Source organism: Sus scrofa, chromosome 14, assembly GCF_000003025.6.
Source record: "Sus scrofa isolate TJ Tabasco breed Duroc chromosome 14, Sscrofa11.1, whole genome shotgun sequence".
NCBI classification, from domain to species: Eukaryota; Metazoa; Chordata; class Mammalia; order Artiodactyla; family Suidae; genus Sus; species Sus scrofa.
This window is the reverse complement of record NC_010456.5, coordinates 27,905,192-27,926,224: the sequence shown is the minus strand read 5'-3', so window position 1 is coordinate 27,926,224 and position 21,033 is coordinate 27,905,192. Positions and strand designations below refer to the sequence as shown.

The following is a 21,033-nucleotide window of genomic DNA, read 5'->3' as shown; positions in this document are numbered from 1 at the left end:
AGGAAAATAAAAGGACTAAGAAAGAATAGGATGGGATTTCTTGGCTGGCTGTGTTTCTTAGAATGCCTTTGCCTTTTCTTCCCAGCATTTGAAGAAGGTTCTGGTTGGACGACAAGTGTGGCTTTCTAAGCTGTCAGGGGCTCCGATGATTTGTTGTAGATGCATTGCACTTACCTGTGCTGCCTTTGTGTCTTGCGGAACCCCCATGCATTGGGTCTGCTGGAATACTGTGCTCATGGGGCAACCAGGACACAATGTGCAAAAACGGCACCAGTAGACAAGCACTTACACATACCCTGTGAGCACATGCTCGTGTGCAAGCTTCATTGTCCTCTCAGACTCCATGTACAAGCATAAGTTCAAAGGTGAAATCCTTAAGCATTTCGGAGGTATAGAGTGACACTGCAGGGCCTTGAGCCAAGCTCAAGCCCTTCTGAGCACGGGGCCATGTGCAGCTGTGTAGGTCATATGCCTAGGAAGCCAGCCCTGCATATGCTTCTGTTTTGTCACTACCCGCTGAGATCACTTTTGAAGACTCAGTATGCTAAAGTAAGCATATTAGCACTGCAGTGGAGGGTGGTTTACTGGGGCCCTGTGTTCAGCTTCTCCAACTCATGTTTCATATAGAGTATGTCAAACTCTAAAGGCAACACAATTCTTCAGGGTTATTGCTAAAATGTCTGGTTTATGGTCTCAGGCATAATCCTGCTTTTTTCTTTTTCAACATCAATACTGTTGAGAATAGTACTGGCAGTGAGGAAATCAACCTTGACTTGGTGTGAACTGTTCACTTGGGTATTAGAGTGGAGTTTTGTGTTGCTTCCTATGAAGAATATCCTTGTTCTTCTTGTCAAAATGATACCCTGATGATGCTTTGGAAAATACACCCACCCCACCACTTCATATCACAACTAAATCCCATCTATCTCCAGGTACCCAGAAAGAGACACACGACCTTGGACGAGCCAATCAGAACGGGCCATTCCCCTGGCCACAGGGATTGGTTTAGGGATGGGCATGTGACCCATCAGAGACAAGGAGACCACCCTGAGATTTTCTTGCTGAAGTTTCAGGAGACCATTCCTGATTCTTGTTGGATTTGAAGGCAGGAAAATATGAGCCTTTTGGTGATGCTAATCTTGCTGTGACGTGGCGACTGAGAAGGAAGCCAGCTCCATGGAAGAGAGCAGAATGATAGATGAAAATGCATCCTTAAAAAAAAAACTTAAAAAATTACTTTCAATAAAATTCAGGCTTTTTGACATTTAGCGTGATGAGTTTTTGATAAATGCATAGCATGGTGTAACCAACACAACCGTCAGGACACAGAACAGTTCCACATTCCCATTCCTAATTCTTTGTTTTGAATGTTTATAGTTAAAACCTTCCCAGCCTCTGATCTTTAGAAATCACTACTCTGTTCTCTATCCCTCTAGTTTTGATGTTTCTAGAATGGCCTGCAAACAGAATATATAGTAGATTGCCTTATTTTAGGCAGCAAAGTGTATTTGAGATTTATCCATGCTGTTGCATGTTTATCCATCATTTGCCCTCCTTCATTGCCAAGTCGTTCTCCATTCAATCGTTGTACCACTTTTGTTTCTCCATTCACTCGTTGAAGAGTGTTTGTGAAGATGCATGTTGACAACATCGTTTAAATGCTGAATCCAGCCAGACCTGAAGCTCACCTCTCTCTCCAGCTGTGACTGCCATTAAATTCCGATTTTGTTTAGACTTGCATAGTGTGGATTTTCTGTGCTAGAGAGAATGGCTTTTTTGACATCGACAATGGCCAGAGGACGGGAAGGCTAGTCCGAACTAGTGAGAAATCCAAAGCAAAGGCACTCCACGTATGACATTCTACTAATGAAGTTGTACAATAACAAGTCATGTTACTGGGTTCCCTTATGGTGGGTCCCTGATGGGTGGCAGGAAGTGACACCTTATTTGACACAGAGGGAAATTGAATCTCAAGGGGGTGAAGTGACTGGTCTCAGTACATAAATGGAGCTGATGGAAGCCCTGGGACTCCAGCCCAGGTGTCCTCTGCCTCTTGTAAGCCTCAGCTGCCTCCCTATCAGACAGTGGCAGAGCTGTCAGGGTTACTTAGTGAATTTCCCTCTCTTATTTAAACCCTCTCCAAGGTGTCCAATTTAGAATAAATATAAATGGAAATTAGAACAAGGTCATCAACATTTCCTACTGTTTAACAGCTGACGGTGCCTATAGGAGGTCAAAATTACTGTCACTAAGATCTATATAATCCGTTTAATAATGCTCTTTCTACATCTGGTGCCCCGTGGAAACCTCTCACGTTGGCTTAACAGCTCTTCACTTTGTTTCTCCGAGTGTCTGTATCTCTTTGCTAATGAAAGCACAGTTTACACACTCTATCAAGAGATGTGAGATGTGTTCCAACTTTTTGGTAGGGTTGGGATCACAGCTGTTTGAATTGTCAGCTTCTATGATGTTGTATTAGTTAGCCGTCATTAGCTACCATAATAAATAAACCCCAGCAGTGGCTTAACACACCAAAAGATTATTTCTTGATCATTTCTAGGTCTATCCATGTTGTTGCAAGTTGCCATTATTTCATTCCTTTTTACAGCTGAATAATATTCCATTGTGTATATGTACCACATTTTTATCCACTTCTTCATCAATGGACATTTAGGTTTCTTCCATGTCTTGGCTATACTTTATACCGCAATGAACATTGGGGTACATGTATCTTATTGAGTCATGGTTAAGTGAAGTTAGTCAGACAGTGAGACACAAACATCATATGTTATCACTTATATGTGAAATCTAAAAAAAGGATACAGTGAATTTATTTGCAGAATAGAAACTGACTCACAGACTTTGACAAACTTATGGTTACCAAAGGAGACAGGTTGGTGGGGGGAGGGATGAGCTGGGGTTTGGGATGGAAATGTTGTAAAGTTAGGTTGTGGTGGTGGTTGTAAGCTATAAATATATAAATATAATAAAATTCATTGAATTAAAAAAAGAGGAGTTCCCATCGTGGCTCAGTGGTAATGAACCGGACTAACATCCATGAGGGTGCAGGTTCAATCCCTGGGCTTGCTCAGTGGATTAAGGATCTGGCATTGCCTTGAGCTGTGGTGTAGGTTGCAGACATGACTTGGATCCTGTATTGCTGGGGCTGTGATGTAGGCTGGTGGCTGTGGCTCCAGTTTGACTCCTAGCCTGGGAAATCTCCATATGCTGCAGGTGCAGCCCTAAAAAGCAAAAAAAAAAAAAAAAAAAAAAAAAAAAAGGAAAAGATTATTTCTTGTTCCTATCCAACATGGGTGCCATATTTGGCAGATGGCTGTCCTCCAGGTGGAGATTCAGGGGTCTGGGCTCCTTCCAGCTTGTGGCTCTGCCATAGCCTGAGGTCTCAGAGTCTCCTGCTTCTCACTGCTAGAAGGGAAAAGATAGCCATTGCAGCTTCAAGGTCATATGCAACCCATGCTCCTCTTTCATTGGCCAGAACTAGTTACATGGTCATGCCTGGATGCAGGAGAGGCTGGGAGGTCCTTGGCTGAGCAGCCATGTATCAGACTGTGGGTGGAAGGTTTCTGGTGCTGGTTTTTTTTTTTTTTTTTTTTTTGGAACAAGTAGCCATCTCCCACAGACATGATGCCTCATTGCTGAGATCCCTTCACTCCACACTGTCCTCCCCTGCTTGGCTAGTTTTGGGGTTCACACAGATGAATCCTGCTCATCTTCACAGTCACACATCCAGATGGGGAAAATAAAATGGCACAGGGTAACTTGCAAAGAAAGGCCATAGTCTTCCAACCCTCTGTATCTTTGATCTCCCTCCCCTAATGCTGTAAAATTAGGTTGGGATGATGGTTGTAAACTGTATAAATATAATACAATTCATTGAATTAAAAAAAAAAAAAGAGGATTTCAGGTCAGCCAGGTCCAGCCTTTTCTGCTTGTTGTTCTGTTAGCGGCGATTATTTCTGTCATTTCACATACCATTCCCCCACCTCTATTCCTTGTGTTAACAAATTTAAACAGTAGTGCTTTCTCTGTAAAAGATGAGAATTTAGCTGACTTACACTTCTTACTCACTTTCCTTTTTTTTTTTTTTTTTTTTTTTTTTTTAGAAGCAGTTAACATTATGTTTGGTTGTAAGTTACAGAGACGCCCCTGGCTCCAAAGCTTGTAAATGGCTGTCTTCCTTCTGTGTCCTCACCTGGTCTGCCTTCCATGTGTATCTCTGTCCTGATTGCCTTTTCTTATAAGGACTCCAGTCATGTTGTGTTAGGCTTAGGCAAGTAAGAGCTGATGTTATTGGATTTATCCTTTAATTTCATGCTGTGAGCCTGGCTCCTTCAGACTCCCTGAATCAGTGTGTAACTTTGTTGCTCACGGTCGCACCGTGACTGTTCCACCTTCATCCCCTCTCAGGGTGGGAGCCCCACCACCCAGTTTTACATCTGACATTTCCATCAAGGGTTAATTCAGTTTCCTAGGGGAAGAGTTGAGATTTGACAGGAGGAGAAGATGAAGCCTTTTATTGTGGATGGGACTTTGGAGGAGGTCTGCCTGGAGTCAGTGTCCCAGCTACAGAATTCAGTCACTCCCTTGGTTTTTTCAGCTCCATTTCCACTCCTGTCCTCACTCTATGTGCCAACATGGAGTCCAGAGCCCCTCAGGGGATGCCAGAGGGCAGAGGAGTTCCAGCTCAAGTTTCCCTCTGCTGTCTTGCCCATCCGTACTCTTTCATCCACATATTATCTTACATGAATTTGTTGAAATATTTTATCTGCAGGTGGCCCTCCTCCATTTCTCTTGATTATAGGTTTATTCCGTTCTGTACTTGTATGCTTTTGTTGCTCTGGAGTTTCTGTAGAAATATGAGACAATGAATGTGCTCAGTCTGCTGCTTAAAATCAAACTCCAGGAGTTCCCTGGTGGCTCATTGGGTTAAAGACCTGGCATTATTACGCTGCAGCTTGAGTTGCTGCTGTGGCATGGGTTCTATCCCTGGCCTGGGAATTTCTTTGTGCCTCCGGCGTGGCCAAAACCAAAACCAAATAAAAAAAGTAAGTTCTAATTCCATCTCTTTCTTTTAAGGGAAAAATGTTAGTATTTCTCTTAGATTAAAGAAGCAAGAAGACATGTTCATTCTAACTTGAAAATACATAGAGAAACATGGAAGAAAGTGGAGAGGCATCCATAACACCCACAGGCAAACCTTCATCTTCAAGTAAGAATCGGACTGGGTTTTGGGCATCTTGATGAAATGAAGACCAAAACCAGGCAAGACTAGCTGATCGAAGTTTGATAAAGAGGATAAATCCCTTGATATTAGCATGGTGGGGTAGCCATAACAGAGGGCTACAGAACTGGGCAACTTACACCTGAAATTTATTCCCATGGTTCTGGAAGCTGGAGTCCAAGACCATGGTGTCGGCAGGGCTAGTTTCTCCTGAGGCCTCTCTCCTTGGCTTGCAAATGGCCCTCTTCTTCCTGGGTCCCCATGTTGTTGTCTGTCTGTGTGTGGGGATGCCGGAGAGGACTTTTGAGGCATAAAAGCAGTGGTGGGCATTGTGAGCAAAATGTTGATACTGTTTTTTATGCTTTAAACCTTGTAGATTGGTCTTGGATTGTCAATGTAGACTATTCATGCCCCCAGATCCTGCCAGAGAATCTGGTCCCAAGAGTTCTGCTCCTAACCTCTTTCTAAGTCCTTGCCTTGTTTGCTAAGAAAGCACATTCCTGGAGGAGAATTTGCAGGGTAGGGTCTCCTTTGGGATCTCATTCTGGATTTTATTTTTCTATCAGGCCAGATCCTCCACAAGCTCTCAGCTGTCTTGGCTCACACACCTTTGTCCTCTACAGAATCACTTTTGCTCGATGGTGCTTCGCTGTTGCTTCCCACCTCACAAGGACCTCACTATAGGAAGCTTGCTAATAAACTCACAGGGCACTGTAGGGACAACTTTGAGTTCCTCGGGGAATCACCACCACCGGAGGAATTGCTCTCAGAGCCAGGAAAAGCTTGCTTCTTGTTTTCATCTCATGAACGGTGTCCAACTGGTGACCTCATCTTGTGCTTTGAGAGCTGGGCAATTCAGCGGCACTTTGGCAGTCCCTTTAGTCACTGCTGAAGCTCTTACAATGTAGACTTTGCTTGCTAAGCTTCTCTTTGGCAGCAGAATATCGTGGCTAAGGGCAGACTCTGCCTGGAACTTGACAGCTTGGATCCAATTCCACCTCTGCCACTTACTAGCTTTGGGATCTTAGGCAAGTCACTTAACCTCCCCATGTCTCAGTTTCCCCCTCTATGAGTGGGGATAATAACTAAATCCTTGTAATCAAAAGACTGTGAAGATTAAATGAGTTACCCCCTGTGAAATGCTTAGACTGATGTTTGGTATATCATAAGGATTATCTAAATGATGACTATGATGTTGATGATTCCATTCTTGTTTTCTCGTTGCCTTTATTTCTTATACTCAGCATCTCAGCGTCAAGTGGCCCTGGCTTTTTTTTTTTTTTTTTTTTTTTTTTTTGGTCTTTTTGTCTTTGTTGTTGTTGTTGTTGTTGCTATTTCTTGGGCCGCTCCCTCGGCACATGGAGGTTCCCAGGCTAGGGGTCCAATCGGAGCTGTAGCCACCAGCCTACGCCAGAGCCACAGCAACATGGGATCCGAGCCATGACTGCAACCTACACCACAGCTCTCGGCAACGCCGGATCGTTAACCCACTGAGCAAGGGCAGGGACCGAACCCGCAACCTCATGGTTCCTAGTCGGATTCGTTAACCACTGCGCCACAACAGGAACTCCGGCCCTGGCTTTTAAAAGACAAAAAAAATTTAAAAAAAGGGACTCCTGTTGTGGCTCAGTGGAAATGAACACGAATAGTATCCATGAGGATTTGGATTCGATCCCTGGCCTTGCTGAGAAGGTTAAGGATCCGGCGTTGCTGTGAGCTGTGGTGTAGGTCACAGATGTGGCTCTGATTCGGTGTTGCTGTTGTTGTGGCATAGGCTGGCTGCTGTAGCTTCAATTTGATCCCTAGCCTGGAAATCTTCCATGTTAGGTGCAGAACCAAATTAAAAAAAAAGTGGCCATGGCTTTGTGAGCACCTGTGCCTTATCTTCCTTTGTTTTGTCCATCTATTAGCAAGATGCACCCTAAGGTAATTGCTTCTTTGCCTTGTGCCATTTTGGTTTATGAAAGATTTCATAGGAATGCTCTGCTTTCAGATAGGAAGGGAAACTTGTATACACAAAGCACCTACTGTGTACCAGTTTTGACCTTTTAGTGGTTGTTCTCCACACTGCTATTCAGTTGAATAATCTAGAGAACACAGAAACAGTTGGACCCCCACCTGAGACCACTTAAATTAATTCTGGTGGGCAGGACCAGGTATAATATATACGTTTCATACCATGTGTACCTATGATGTAGCCAGGGTTCAGAATCCCTGTGTTATGGTGTTGAACTGTCTTAGCAGAGCTTACCTTTGTGTGGAGATGAAATAGAGAGCCATCTCCTTCTGAATGACACATTCGTATTTTCAACTGTCTGAAAAGTCATTTCCCCTTCACCTTAATTCCAATGTGTTCCACCCAAATTCCTTATCTTTTTCCTTCAGACTGGATGTTAGTCCTATGTTCTCTATGCCAGGGATAGTTCTACAAACTACAGTACCTAGGAGTCCTGTAGCCTCTGATGGGGACACACAACTCTGGATTCCTTGTTGCTTCTCTAAAAACTCTCACTTTCTGGGTTTTATTTTATCCATTTAGCTAGAGTTTACCCATCTCCTTCTGGACCAAGAAGAAATTATGGGACATTCCAGAGATCAAGGAATAAGAATTCTTCCTTCCTGCATTTTCCTCAATGTGAAGTCTTGTAGGGCAGTACTTAGGGGTGTACACTGTGAGCCAATTTTTTGGAATCCTGACCTGGCACCATCATTTACTAGACTTAATACCTCTGTGCCTCAATTTTCTCTTCTGGCCCATGGGATCTGCTAGTTGTTAAGTTATAGTCTCTTAGTTCCAAACTCATTCTATTCTCTGATCTGTAATTCTGCGGCTGGAATCTGAAAAACACATTTCTCTTAGCCAGTTATTTCCTGTGAGACTCTACTAATGGGGCCTGGGGAGGATGCTAGAAGGAGACTGCAAGGCTTGAGCTGGGAGAAGGACCCACTCCATCCTGCCTGCTTTCTGCCCACCACCTGTCCACTTCCTGTCCACTTCCTGCCCACTTCCTGTCTTCTTCCTGTTCACTTCCTGTCTGCTTCCTACTCACTTCCTGTCTGCTTTTTGTCCACTTCCTGCCTGTTTCCCTTCTGCTTCCTGCTTCTGGACTGCTTTTTAACTGCTTCCTGTCCTTGTGAACAACCCATGTTGGCCACATAGGGCTCCCCAGCTTGAGATTTGAGAAGAATCTCATGACAATGGCAAGCAGTCCTCCCGCCTGATGGCCAGCTGGTCTCTCCCTTCTCAGCTGTGGTATATTTTATCTGGTTGAGAAAGTCAGAAACTCGGCTGACGTTTTCCATCTTTTATACTAGTGGCTTTTGAATTCAATAGTTAAGTTTTTACTATTTTCTCTTGAAAATAGTTGCAGTCAGCAGCTCATGTTCATGCTGAGGTGTGGAAGGATCTGGTCCCCAGGGTACCATGATGGGATGACACTTGGGGGTGGGAGCAAACAGAATGGGATATGCAATATCGTTCCACCACAGCTGATTGTTAATGAATAAATAACCACATGCAATCTCCTCCTTAATCTGAGAGCATTTGGTTTGACTTATTTCACTGGCTCCTCCTTCCGAGGCCCTAAGCTATGTGAGGTGCTTTATAAGTAGCAATGTTTTCCACATCTATTGCTACCTTAAAGGTATGGCTCACTGGCTGTTTTGCCAGCAGCTGAGTTGAGATGCCCTCTGTCAACCATTTCTATTCTCCTGGTCTACCTGGGAATCCAGGCTGGTACCTGAGAGGGGAGACAGTCACCTGTGACTGTAGACTGATGAGAACCTCTCTGGCCATGGAGGGATTTTGTCTGTGAATCTGGCCTCATGAGCATTCAGCTCCTGCTTCTTCAGCTCTGGTGGCCTCAGGCCCTCCTGTCTGTTTGGTCTCTCCTTTCTCAGCTGTGGTGTATTTTATCTGGTTGAGAAAGTCAGAAACTCGGCTGACGTTTTCCATCTTTTATACTAGTGGCTTTTGAATTCAATAGTTAAGTTTTTACTAACTCCTTGGCTTCACTGTACAGCCACCAGGCCACTTGGCCTGAGGGCAGTTAGAGAAGTGGAAAAGGCTTTGGAATCGGACAGAGGGTTTGAACCCTCACCTCGAGCCTGTTAAAATTGCTTGATTTCTCTGGGCCTCTGTTTCACCACTTTTCAAAAGGGACTAAGATGCCTCATATCATAACCATTGTGATCATCAGCGGATGTGGCAGTTACATACACCCAGGTGTGTTAGCACACAGCAGGTACTTGGTGAAGGCTGTGTTTCCCCTTTAAGTGATATTTTTCTCCTTCCCTATGAGAATTTCAGGTCTCTGCTTGGCAAACCTAGCAACCAGCTTAGTGACCACAGCGATGCGATATTTGAGAGGAAATGAATGGAGTGATAATGTGATGGACCAATGATTTGTTAATATTAATGGTATCTATTAACAACCCTGGGAAGAAGCCAAAGAAAGGCTCAGAAAGAACACAGAGAGATTTATTCTCTCAAGCATTAAACCAAGGCATTCTTAATTGATGGACATTCACTCAGCACATATTTATTTAGTTTCTTCTGCTAGGTACTGGAAATTTAGCAATAAACGGGATGTCAAATTATCTGCTCTCATGAGCTTGAATTTTAATGGAGAGCCTGGATAGAAAATAAGTAAACAAGTAAAAGCACAAAGGCTAATTTCAGATGGTGGTAGTGGCCTTGAAGAAATATAACAGGATGGAGTGATTAGCGGATGTATTAGTCAAGCTTTAGGCACGAAAACAGAAATCACTCTAGTTATTTCCATAGAGGGAATTTAATCAGGGGAATTAGTTACTCAGGTGATGGAAGATCTGAGAAACCAAGTCTGGCATGGTAAATACCTTTTGAGAATGGTAAAGTAATCCAGAAATGAATAACAGCCGTGAGCTATTACCATTTGGGCCTAAGGGACAAAGTGGGGAAATTGGATTATTGGAACCCAGAAGCTGGAACCATCCAGTAAGGATTAGAACTACTGCCGGGAGTTCCTGTTGTGGCTCAGCAGGTTAAGAATCCAGCTAGTATCCATGAGGATGCGGATTCCCCCCATCCCCGGCCTTGATCAGTGGGTTAAAGGCTCCAACGTTGTCACAAGCTGCAGTGTAGGTGGCTGATGGCGGCTCAAATCTGGTGCTGCTGTGGCTGTGGTGTAGGCCAGCAGCTGCAGTTCTGATTTGACCCCTAGCCTGGGAACTTTCATATGCTGCAGGTGCGGCCCTAAAAAAAAAAGAAGAAAGAAGAAGAAGAAAAAAAAGAACTACTACTTAAGAGAGCTGTATCCACAGTGGAAGCTCCGAAAGGGGCTGGTATCCGAGAAGAGGCACAATTTCTATCATTAAATCATTAAATACTGGGAGACAAGGGTGAGAAATAGCTCCCCTGGTCCATCTTCTACCAGAGTTTCCCATTGGCTGATCACTTACGGAAGTCGGAGAGCAAGGGAACTTGGGAAATGTAGTTCCCTGTGATGCAAAGATGAGCAGGGGTGGGGCTGGAGTCCCTGGTCAGAGAAAACTTTCTTGAGCTGAAGGAGTCTGCTCTGCTCACAGGTTGATGATGAGCTTCCTCAGCAAGTGCAAGGTGCATGGAGGAAGACACAGAAACAGCATGGAGATAGACAGGAAAACACGAGCACAAAGGAGCTCCTACTTCGAGTATGAAGAAGATCTGCCCCAGAAACAATATCCACTGCATCACTCAGAATGGATGTAAATGCTTCTAAAGGCTCCTTTTAGTTCCTGGCCACCAGGACCATCCACTTGGTGGGGGTACCCAGGTGGTGGCAGTGAACTGTCAGCTGTTTGTCAGGACTACACTTTGATAGATCAGTGAGCAAATTCTCTTGCTGGTGGTTTTCAAAGACCCAGCCACTGGCTCTCTGCAAAGAGAGCCTTCTATTTCTGGCTGTCCATGCACATGTTATCTTATGGGAATTAGAAGAAGAAACTCAGCTGCAGAAATGTCATAGGCCTCGACCCTCAGGTGGGTGACCAGCAGTCATGAGGCTGGTAATCAGCTTCCAGGGCAGGGCTGGTGATGGTGGTGAAAAGGTTTGAGTCTGTGGGTGGAAGGAGTATTATCTTGGGACCACAGGTCCCTCCAGTCCTGACCAAGGTATGTGCCCAGGAGTATTTTTTGGTGTGCCAAAGAACGGCAGTGACATCCACCCAGGCACTTGGAGTCACAGAGTCCCTGCCAGGATCCCTGGCACACTGGGAGTTAGTTGCTTAATTCTGGGAAGCAGTTTCCACCAGAATTTCTCTCTGGGGCTTCCTGGGAGCCATCGAGTCAGATCATCTGTTAGCCAGAGAGCGTCTGTCTGGCACACCTTCTGCTCTCGATGGACCCGGATTTGATTCTCTTCTTGGCTCATAAGGAGGGTCGTGATGAGAAGCCCTTTGCAGCTGGGCCTCACTGAGACTTTCTCATTTTCTGCTCTCAGGACCCACCTCATTCATTTGGGTGGTTAAAAAACCCTCTAGGAAATTAGCAGGCTGAATAGAGCCTCATTTCACTTTCAGAACTCCGGCCCCCTGGTCTACCTGCCAATGGGAAGAAAAATGATGCCATCGTACGACATTAGGGGACTAAAGAGAGGGGATGTTAGCTTCGCAGACTCTGGATGTATAGTCCCATGGCTTCATAAAAGGCTCCTAAATTCGGATATCATATTTCGTTGCAATCTGGTTCGAGGACAAAATGAGGCTCTGGCAGCTGATGTTTATGGCTTTCCATATAAGCCTTCAGACAAAATTTGTACTGCATTTTGCTTGACTTATGGTGGGACAGGATTGTAAACCTCACACTGTAATTTTAGATAAAATGTAGGCTTTGGCCGTAATAAAGAAGAGAGGAGGCATAGCTTTAAATTTCTGGTAAATCGATTTTTGAGAGATATCAAATAGCGACGTAAATGATAATGAAAAACAATTAATCCACAGTGAAAATGGAGCAGTTGAAACTTTTCATTTATTTTAATTTCCTTTTCCACATCTGTAAATAAGTCAGAATTGAAACTTGTCCTTAGGTAAAATTTGAACATTTTTCTTTCCAAACCTGGTTGGCTGGGTGCCTACCCATCTCTGCTGAAGGATATCATCGAGCTATGCAAGACAGATGTCCCCTTGTTGCCAATTAATTCATGAGCAAATTCACCTGGAATTTACCTTCCTGGTTTGGAGAGGGAGAAAACCCCCCCCCCCAAAATTAGATTTCATCTGGAATGGTGCTTTTGCATTGCTTGGCATTGTCAAAATACAAATTGCCCCTTGGTGGCGGCAACAGCTAAAACTTTCCTTTGGAGGAGGCTAATTCTTCAAAGTCATGGCTCCCTCCTCTATCTTTGATCCAAATCCCACCCGATCTTTGGATACATTCTTGAGGAAACACGGGGCTACAGTATGAAAGTGAAAGTATCATACGCATGTTTGCCTAGGTGTGTCTATTACATACATGAAACAGATACTATTTTTAAATGTATTTTAGACAGATTGGGGATATAATTTATATCAAATTTTGATGCTTGCTTTTTCACTTAACATGTAAGCATCACGACTCTACGTATTTGTTGGGATCATGGTTCTGATGATGGTGTAGCATCATGCGCAGAATAATGGTTTAATCATGTATATAATCATTGCCCTCATGATGAGTTTTTAGGTTGCTTCTCGTGTGTTGCTGTTATAAATCATGCTTGTGATGACACTTTCAGATTAATCTCCTTGAGCTCGTATTTCCTTTGCATGAATTCCTAGGTGGAGAATTATTGGGATGGCTTTTTTTTTTTTTTTTTTTTTAAAGACTATACCCGCAGCATATGGAAGTCCCTGGCTAGGGATGGAATCTGAGCAACAACTACATTGATCCTTAACCCAGTGCACTGGGCCAGGGATCAAACCCCTGCCTCTGTGGTGACCTCTGCTGCTGCAGTCAGATTCTTAAACCACTGGGCCATCAGCGGGAACTCCTGGGATAGGTGTTTTTAAGAGTTTGAACACTCACTTTTATAATTGCTTTGTGTATGTTAGCTGTGCCTTTCTCCAAAGTTTACCAGCTCCTTGGGAACAGAAACCACATTGGTCTTGCCCTGCTCTACCCCTACAAGTGCTAGAAACATAGTAAGTGAGTAGTATATATAGTTAGATAGATAGTTAGAGAAGTGAATAAGTAATAACCTTCCTCCTCCAGTAAATAATCTGATACAGGACTGGCTGTATTGATGACTCTTGAGAAGTTTCTTTCTTTCCTTTTTTTTTTTTTTCTTCTTCTTCTTCACAGCTCTATTGAGATAAAGCTGACCTATAAGAAGTGTATATATTTAAAATGTACAGGGGTGTTCCCTGGTGGCTCATCCTGGTTAAGGATCCGGCGTTGTCGCTGCTCAGGTCGCTGCTGTGGCTTAGGTTCAATCCCTGGCGTGGGAACTTCAGCATGCCAGGGGTGCGGCCAAAAAAGTCTTTTTTAAAAATGAAGCGCAGGGTTTAACGTGTTGGTATATGTGTACCTTGCGAAATGATCACCATCATCAACTAAGTAACATATCCATTACCTGTACATAGATATCATCTGTTGAGAAGATTTAATTTCAAACCTATTCTCTTAGCAAGTAACAAGGTACAAGCTTGTTAACTGTGTCACACTGCTGTACATTAGATCTCCAAAACTTACTCGTCTTGAGTAACTGAAACTTTGTACCCTTTTAACCCACATCCTCCCACATTCCCCCCCACCCACCCCAGTCCCTGGCAACCACCATCCTACTCTCTGCTTCTATGAATGTGACTATTTTAGGTAGGGAATGTAAGTGAGATCATGTAGCATTTCAGAGAACTTGCCTTCTGAACGCCTTCTGGAGGAAGGATGCGTCAGCCCCTTTGGGGCTGTATTTTTTCCCAATCTCCTAATTGCAATTTTGTCATTCTCCAGGAAAAGGAGGCTCACAAAAGCCCTGAAAAGGCCAAAAAATACTCAAATCAACAGAAAATAGTATTTCGCAGAATTTGTAACGGCTGCAAAAAAAAAAAAAAAAAAAAAAAAAAATGTTTCCAGGAGTCAGAGTCAGTAAACGGAGTATTTACTTGCCTTTTGTCCTCTGGTGAGGCTGCATTTTTAAACACTGCTGCCAGGTTTATGTCTTCTTGCTCTGCTTGGAAGCCAGTTTCCAGGGGCAGAGGTTTATTTCAGGGCAAGGAAGAATCCCTGCTTCTTCTTGGTCTGATTGGCTGACGCTGCTTCCTGCTGGGCTGTCTGCACTTTGAAAAAGCTTCTTGGGTCTTTGCTCTTTGTGTTTTCCCATTTGAAAGAGATACACACACATATACAGAGGTGCATGCATATATACATATACATGTTTATGTTTCTTTATACATATTTTAGTTAACAAGGTAGTACATGATTGTTGTAACACATTTGAAGAAAGTAGAAATATAGGTGGTAGAAAGTAAAAATCTTTCCATTTTGGATTCTGTAGATAGAATAAGCATAAATATATGTACATTAATACATATACATATGAAATCCTAAAAAATTACTCAGGAGTTCCTGCTGTGACACAGTGTTTAAGACTCCAACTGCAGTGCTCAGGTCACGGCAGAGTTGCGGGTTTGATCCCTAGCCCAGCATAATGGGTTAAAGGATCTCGTATTGCCTCAGCTATGGGGTAGGTGGCAGCTGTGGCTCGGATTTGATCTCTGTCCCAGGAACTTCCATATGCCATGGATGTGGCCATAAAAAAACCAAAAAACCTATAAAAATTACCCAAATAGGATCATATATGATACATTTATAATTTTTTACAGTAAATCCTTATTTATTTTATATACAGTGGTGTATGTTTGTTTTTTTAAATTATAGTTGATTTACAATGAGATACATTTATAATTTTTTATACTTAATGACATATTGTGGACCTCGTTTCAAGTACATTCATGTAGCCCTGACTCATTTTTCTCACAGCTGTCTGTAAAAATGTATAGTTTACCTGGTCTCCTCTTGATAAAATTTTGGAATGGTTTAAACTAATAATAATAATGATAGCAGGTGAAGATTGAGCATTTATGTGAGTCAGCACTGTTCTGGGCACTTCATGTTTATTAACTCATTAATCCTTACAATAAGTTATATTTATATCTTACTTTATATGAGGACATTTGAGGCATGGAGAGATTAAGTAACTTGCTCAAATTTGCTCAGTTAGGAAGTGGCAGAGCCAGGATTCCAGTCCAGGCTCCTGGCTCTAGCACATTTCAGTCTGTTTCCAATTCAGGTGGATGCTGTGGTGGACATCCTTGCAGATAAATAGATCTTTATGCCTTCTCACTCGTATTTGGGAGAGAGCGATTTCTAGAAGTGAGAATGCTAAGCCATAGATTCACTCTCATTTCAAAAAGAATTAGGAGCTGTCTAAATGTCCAGATAGATGCCACATCTCGGAGTGATGGGAAGAAGCATAAATATCAGAGGAAGAACGCATTAGCACATTGTATACAATGCTCCGAAACCTCGTTGTCTTGTAGCTCGGTGGGCGGGCAGCCTAATCTCTGTAGGCTGATTACAGTAGAGATGACCATGACCTTCTAGGTCTGGGGCTTTGTAAGACCAAGAGGATAGAATTCAGTCACAGGACTCCTGGGTGAGTGGTAAATGGGGCTCCTTCCTACTCTACCCTGGCTATTTTGGAAGATCCTGAGAGCACACATTATGTAATGACAGGACTTTTACTGTGATGAGGCCTAGAGGTTGAATCGGTGTGGCCAGTGGGCGGTGTGTTGGGGGGAGGGGTGGAGACTGCATTGTGTTTAATTCTCTCTCTCTTTTTTTCATATTTATGTAGAAGAATTTTATTTTATTGTTTTATTTATTTTTTATTTTCTTGCTTTTTAGGGCCGCATCCACGGCATGTGGAGGTTCCCAGGCTAGGGGATGAATCGGAGCTACAGCTGCCATCCTACGCCACAGCCGCAGCAACGCCAGATCTGAGCTGCATCTGTGACCTACACCACAGTTCACGGCAATGCCAGATCCTTAACCCACTGACTGAAGCCTGGGATCAAACCTGCAATCTCATGGTTCCAAGTCAGATTCGTTTCTGCTGCGCCACGACGGGAACTCCGAAGAAGAAGAGTTTTTGTTTTAAATTTAAATTTTTTAATCTTTAAAAATTGAAATCTAGTTGCTTTACAATGTCATGTTAGTTTTGGATGTGTAGCACCCAAATACCACAGTGATTCAGTTATATTTGTATTCTATTTCAGATTCTTTTCCCTTATTGATTATTAAGAAATATCGAGTGTAGTTACCAGAACCATACAGTAGGTCCTTGTTGGTCATCTGTTTTATATACAGTAGCGTGTCTATGTTCATCCCAACCTTCTAATCTCTCTCTCCCCCCCAAACCCATAATGCTGTTTTCTACATCTCCGAGTCTCTTTCTGTTTTGTAAATAAGTTCACTTGTATCTTATTTATTTATTTATTTTTATTTTTATTTTTTTTTGTCTTTTCAGGGCTGCACCCATGGCACATGGAAGTTCCCAGGCTAGGGGTCAAATCAGATCTGTAGATGCCAGCCTACACCACAGCCACAGCCATGCCAGATCTGAGCAGTGTCTGTGACCTACACCACAGCTCACGGCAATGCCGGATCCTTAATCCACTGAGCGAGGCCAGGGATTGAACCCTCATCATCATGGATACTAGTCGGGTTCGTTATCGCTGAGCCACAATGGGAACTCTTTTTTTTTTTTTTTTGTTGGATTCCACATGTAAGTGATATCATACAATATTTGTGCAGACCCGGCCTTCACGCTTCCTTTGCTCCCCTTTCTCGTGCAGTGATGCAGAGTCGCGCCGTCGTGGACAGCCTGCAGAGGTTCTCCTCGCTCCCAGCATACCTCCCCGCCAGCTTCCACATCTCTAATGCAGAGGCGTCCTTCTTCCTTAAAGAGGCCAACCAGGACGTGACAAGGAACTCCAGTCTGCAGGCCCGGGTGGAGTCCTTCTTTATCTACCGAGCCAGGAGCCCCCCGAGCGTCAATGCCACCTATGGGCCTTTTTCAGCCGAGGAGACGGTTCCCCGGGAGCTCCTGCTGACCTCGGCCCCCTTTGGGAACATGGGCGAGTTTCCCTTCAACTGGAAGCTGAAAGCCCACATCCTGGAGAGCTCCATTTACTCCAACAGACCCAAAGTGCAGACCTTGTTTTATATCACTGGCATGGCCTGGGCCGACAGCGACCCAGAGGAACAGCTACCCTGCGTCAAGATGTTTGCCTTCCCAGAGGCCAGGGAGGTGGCGGCCAGCTGTCGGCTGCAGGGGGCCCCGGGGTTGTGTGTGGCTGAGCTGGAGCTGCTGCCTGAGTGGTTCAGCTCAGGGCTGGACCTGGAGCCCGAGGAGGAGATCCCGGCCCTGCTGGGCGGCACAGCCATGGAACTCTTCTTCACGCTCTACCCGGCAGATGAGGCTGGCCAGTGTCCACTGGAGGAGGACGGCAAGTGGGAGAACAACATCCACTCAGGCCAGGACAGCCCCCCGCCAGTGTCCCCTGCCCGGGAGAGGATCGGGAGTGTCGTGGTCTACCCAACCCAGGACGATCTGAAGTGGTCCTTGGTGAGCCTGGATGAGAACGTTGTCCTCTCGGTACCTCTGAACCTTGTCCGGGAAGGGGACGCGGCCACCTTCCTGGTCTCTCTGACCAGCAGCTCTGAGGCAGACCACTTCGCCCTCAGGTAAGAGGCTTTGCTGGGTTGGATGGGACGGAAATCAACTCTTGGGCATCAGTGACTTGTTAGGTTATCAAGTAGCTATTGATTGCTGAGTATCCTGAGTAGGGAGGAAACTTACAAACATGAACTAAGACCCTTGTAAGACAGCAGATCAGACAACATAGAGCAAAGTATTTGGGGGAAGCCCCTGAGCCTCTCTGTTTTCTAAGAGCTCCCTTAAGAAATTCTGGTGTGTGGAGTTCCTTTGGTGGCACAGTGGTTAACAAATCCAACTAGGAACCATGAGGTTGCGGGTTCGATCCCTGACCTTGCTCAGTGGGTTAAGGATCCGGCGTTGCCGTGAGCTGTGGTGTAGGTTGCAGACGCGGCTCGGATCCCGCGTTGCTGTGGCTCTGGCGTAGGCCGGTGGCTACAGCTCTGATTGGACCCCTAGCCTGGGAATTTCCATATGCCGCAGAAGCGGCCCTAGAAAAGGCAAAGAAAAAAAAAAAGACAAGAAATTCTGGTGTGAAGCCAGGGTTAACACATCTGCTTTGAGAGCAGCACATCTGCTTTGAGCTTGGGCTGTGAGGTCCCATGTGTCTACCTCACATGACAGTCTGAACCTCTCACTGTCCCCTTGAGGTACCAGGCAGAATCCCATAACTCGCTTTTTTTTTTTTGTTGTTGTCTTTTGTCTCTCTTTGTTGTTGTTGTTGTTGGTTGTTGTTGTTGCTATTTCTTGGGCCGCTCCCACGGCATATGGAGGTTCCCAGGCTAGGGGCTGAATCGGAGCTGTAGCCACCGGCCTACGCCAGAGCCACAGCAACGCGGGATCCGAGCCGCGTCTGCAACCTACACCACAGCTCACGGCAACGCTGGATCCTTAACCCACTGAGCAAGGGCAGGGACCGAACCCGCAACCTCATGGTTCCTAGTCGGATTCGTTAACCACTGCGCCACGACGGGAACTCCATAACTCGCTTTTAGAAGCACACTTTCAGCTGTTCTGTCTAAATGGGGACTGACCTTTACCCCTTGAATCTTACTGGGTCAGCATCTAGAGATTTTTGTCTTCATGCCTTCTTACATATGACTGTTTTCTTTTTTTGGAGGAGGGGTTTACAGAAGCTTTATTCACATGTAAATTATGGAACAATAAAACCAGTATATGAGTATCAATTGTATTCCTACACAAGGATGAAATTCTCATTTTAAAAAATCGAGGAGTTCCCATTGTGGCACAGCAAAAATGAACCTGACTAGGAACCATGAGGTTGTGGGTTCAATCCCTGGCCTCAATCAGTGGTTTAAGGATCTGGCAATGCCGTGAGCTGTGGTGTAGGCTGGCAGCTGTAGCTCTGATTAGACCCCTAGCCTGGGAACCTCCATATGCTGTAGGTGAGGCCCTAAAAGGCAAAAAAAAAAAAAAAAAAAAAAAAAAAAATTTAAGTACAGGAGTTTCCTCTGTGGCACTGTGGGTTAAGAATCTGACTGCAGTGATGTGGGTTTCTGTGGAGGTGAAGGTTTGACCCCCAGCCCAGTGCACTGGGTTAAAGGATCTGGCATTGCCAGACCAGCTGGGTAGATTGCAGCCATGGCTTGGAGTCAATCCCTGGTTCAGGAACTTCCTTATGCTGTGAGTGTGGCCATTAAAAAAAAAAAATTGGAATACAGTTAATTTACATTGTTGTGTTGGTTTCAAGTGTGCAGCAAAATGATTCAGTTTGTGTGTGTGTGTGTGTGTGTGTGTGTGTGTGTGTGCATTCTTTTTCAGATTTTTTTCCATTCTAGATATTGAGTATAGATGGCTATACTTTATGGCCAGAGAACAATGCTCTGAAATTGTGCAAATAAACAAAGATCACTCAAAGGAGAACAAACCGAGCCTATTTATCCAGGGCTTGCTATGACAAGGGAGTCAGTCACCATCACTGGCATTTGGCAGAGACTCAAAGGCAGGCAGGGAAATGGGAAAGTTTATCATGGAGACAGGGGGGCTCAGGTCTGCTCTGATTGGAGGCTGATGGTTTGGAGAAGCTGGAGGCAGGCTCACTAGAAGTTTTTTTGTTGTTTTTTTTTTTAACTCTCCCCCTTTTTAAGGCCACACGTGTGGCTTATGGAAGTTCCTGGGCTAGGGATCAAATCAGAGCAGCACTGTTGTCTACACCACAGTCACAGCAATACCCGATCTGAGCCGCATCTTCAACCTATGCCTCAGCTTGTGGCAATGCTGGATCCTTAACCCTCTGAGCAAGGCTGGAGATGCAACCTGTATCCTCATGTTGAGTGGATCCTGTGCTGAATTCGTAACCCACTGAGCCACAACAAGAACTCTGGAAGTGAGCATCTTATGTGACAGGTCTAGGAAGCATACTTGGATTTTTCTGGTTGACCTTGAATTGCAAGCAGAGGCCATAAAAAGGGCAGCAGCCAGTTGTGGACCAAGTTCCGACCTTTCTGGGCTTATTGCTGCAAAGGTTGTGGTTTGGCTTTGTGGCCTGGTTGCTGCAAAGTAGTGGGTCAGGCTTCTGTCATCATATATGGTCTGTTTTTTTAAATTTATTTATTTATTTATTTTTTGTCTTTTTGCCTTTTCTTGAGCCTCTCCCACAGCATATGGAGGTTCCCAGGCTAGGGGTCGAATTGGAGCTGTAGCCACCAGTCTATGCCAGAGCCACAGCAATGCGGGATCCAAGCCGCATCTGCAACCCACACCACAGCTCACGGCAATGCTGGATCCTTAACCCACTGAGCAAGGCCAGGGAACGAACCCACAACTTCATGGTTCCTAGTCGGATTTGTTAACCACTGCGCCACGACGGGAACTCTCTATGGTCTGTTTTTTTGTATATTCAAACTCTCAAAATAAAACTCTGCTTTCAGGTCTAGGGGGATTATTTTTCAACCTGATTGTCTATTTTAATGATGTCTTTTATGAATGAAATGTGATATCTTTTATTCTGGTTCAGACGAGGCCTCAGATCAAAGTGTGAATGTGCACAAGATTCGCTGAGATATAATTTCAAAGCTGAAGACATCTGGAAAGGGGACAGATGTGTGCAATTTTCAC

General features: G+C 44.5%; 1 protein-coding gene across 1 annotated transcript in view; it reads left to right on the top strand.

The window, feature by feature from the left end:
* LOC110256813 (transmembrane protein 132B-like) overlaps positions 1–17,988 on the top strand; it is a 167,328-nt gene extending 149,340 nt beyond the window's left edge. The window contains exon 2 of the mRNA XM_021073677.1: positions 17,093–17,988. Within this exon, the coding sequence (XP_020929336.1) occupies positions 17,093–17,988 (896 nt within the window). The remainder of the gene's footprint in view (positions 1–17,092) is intronic.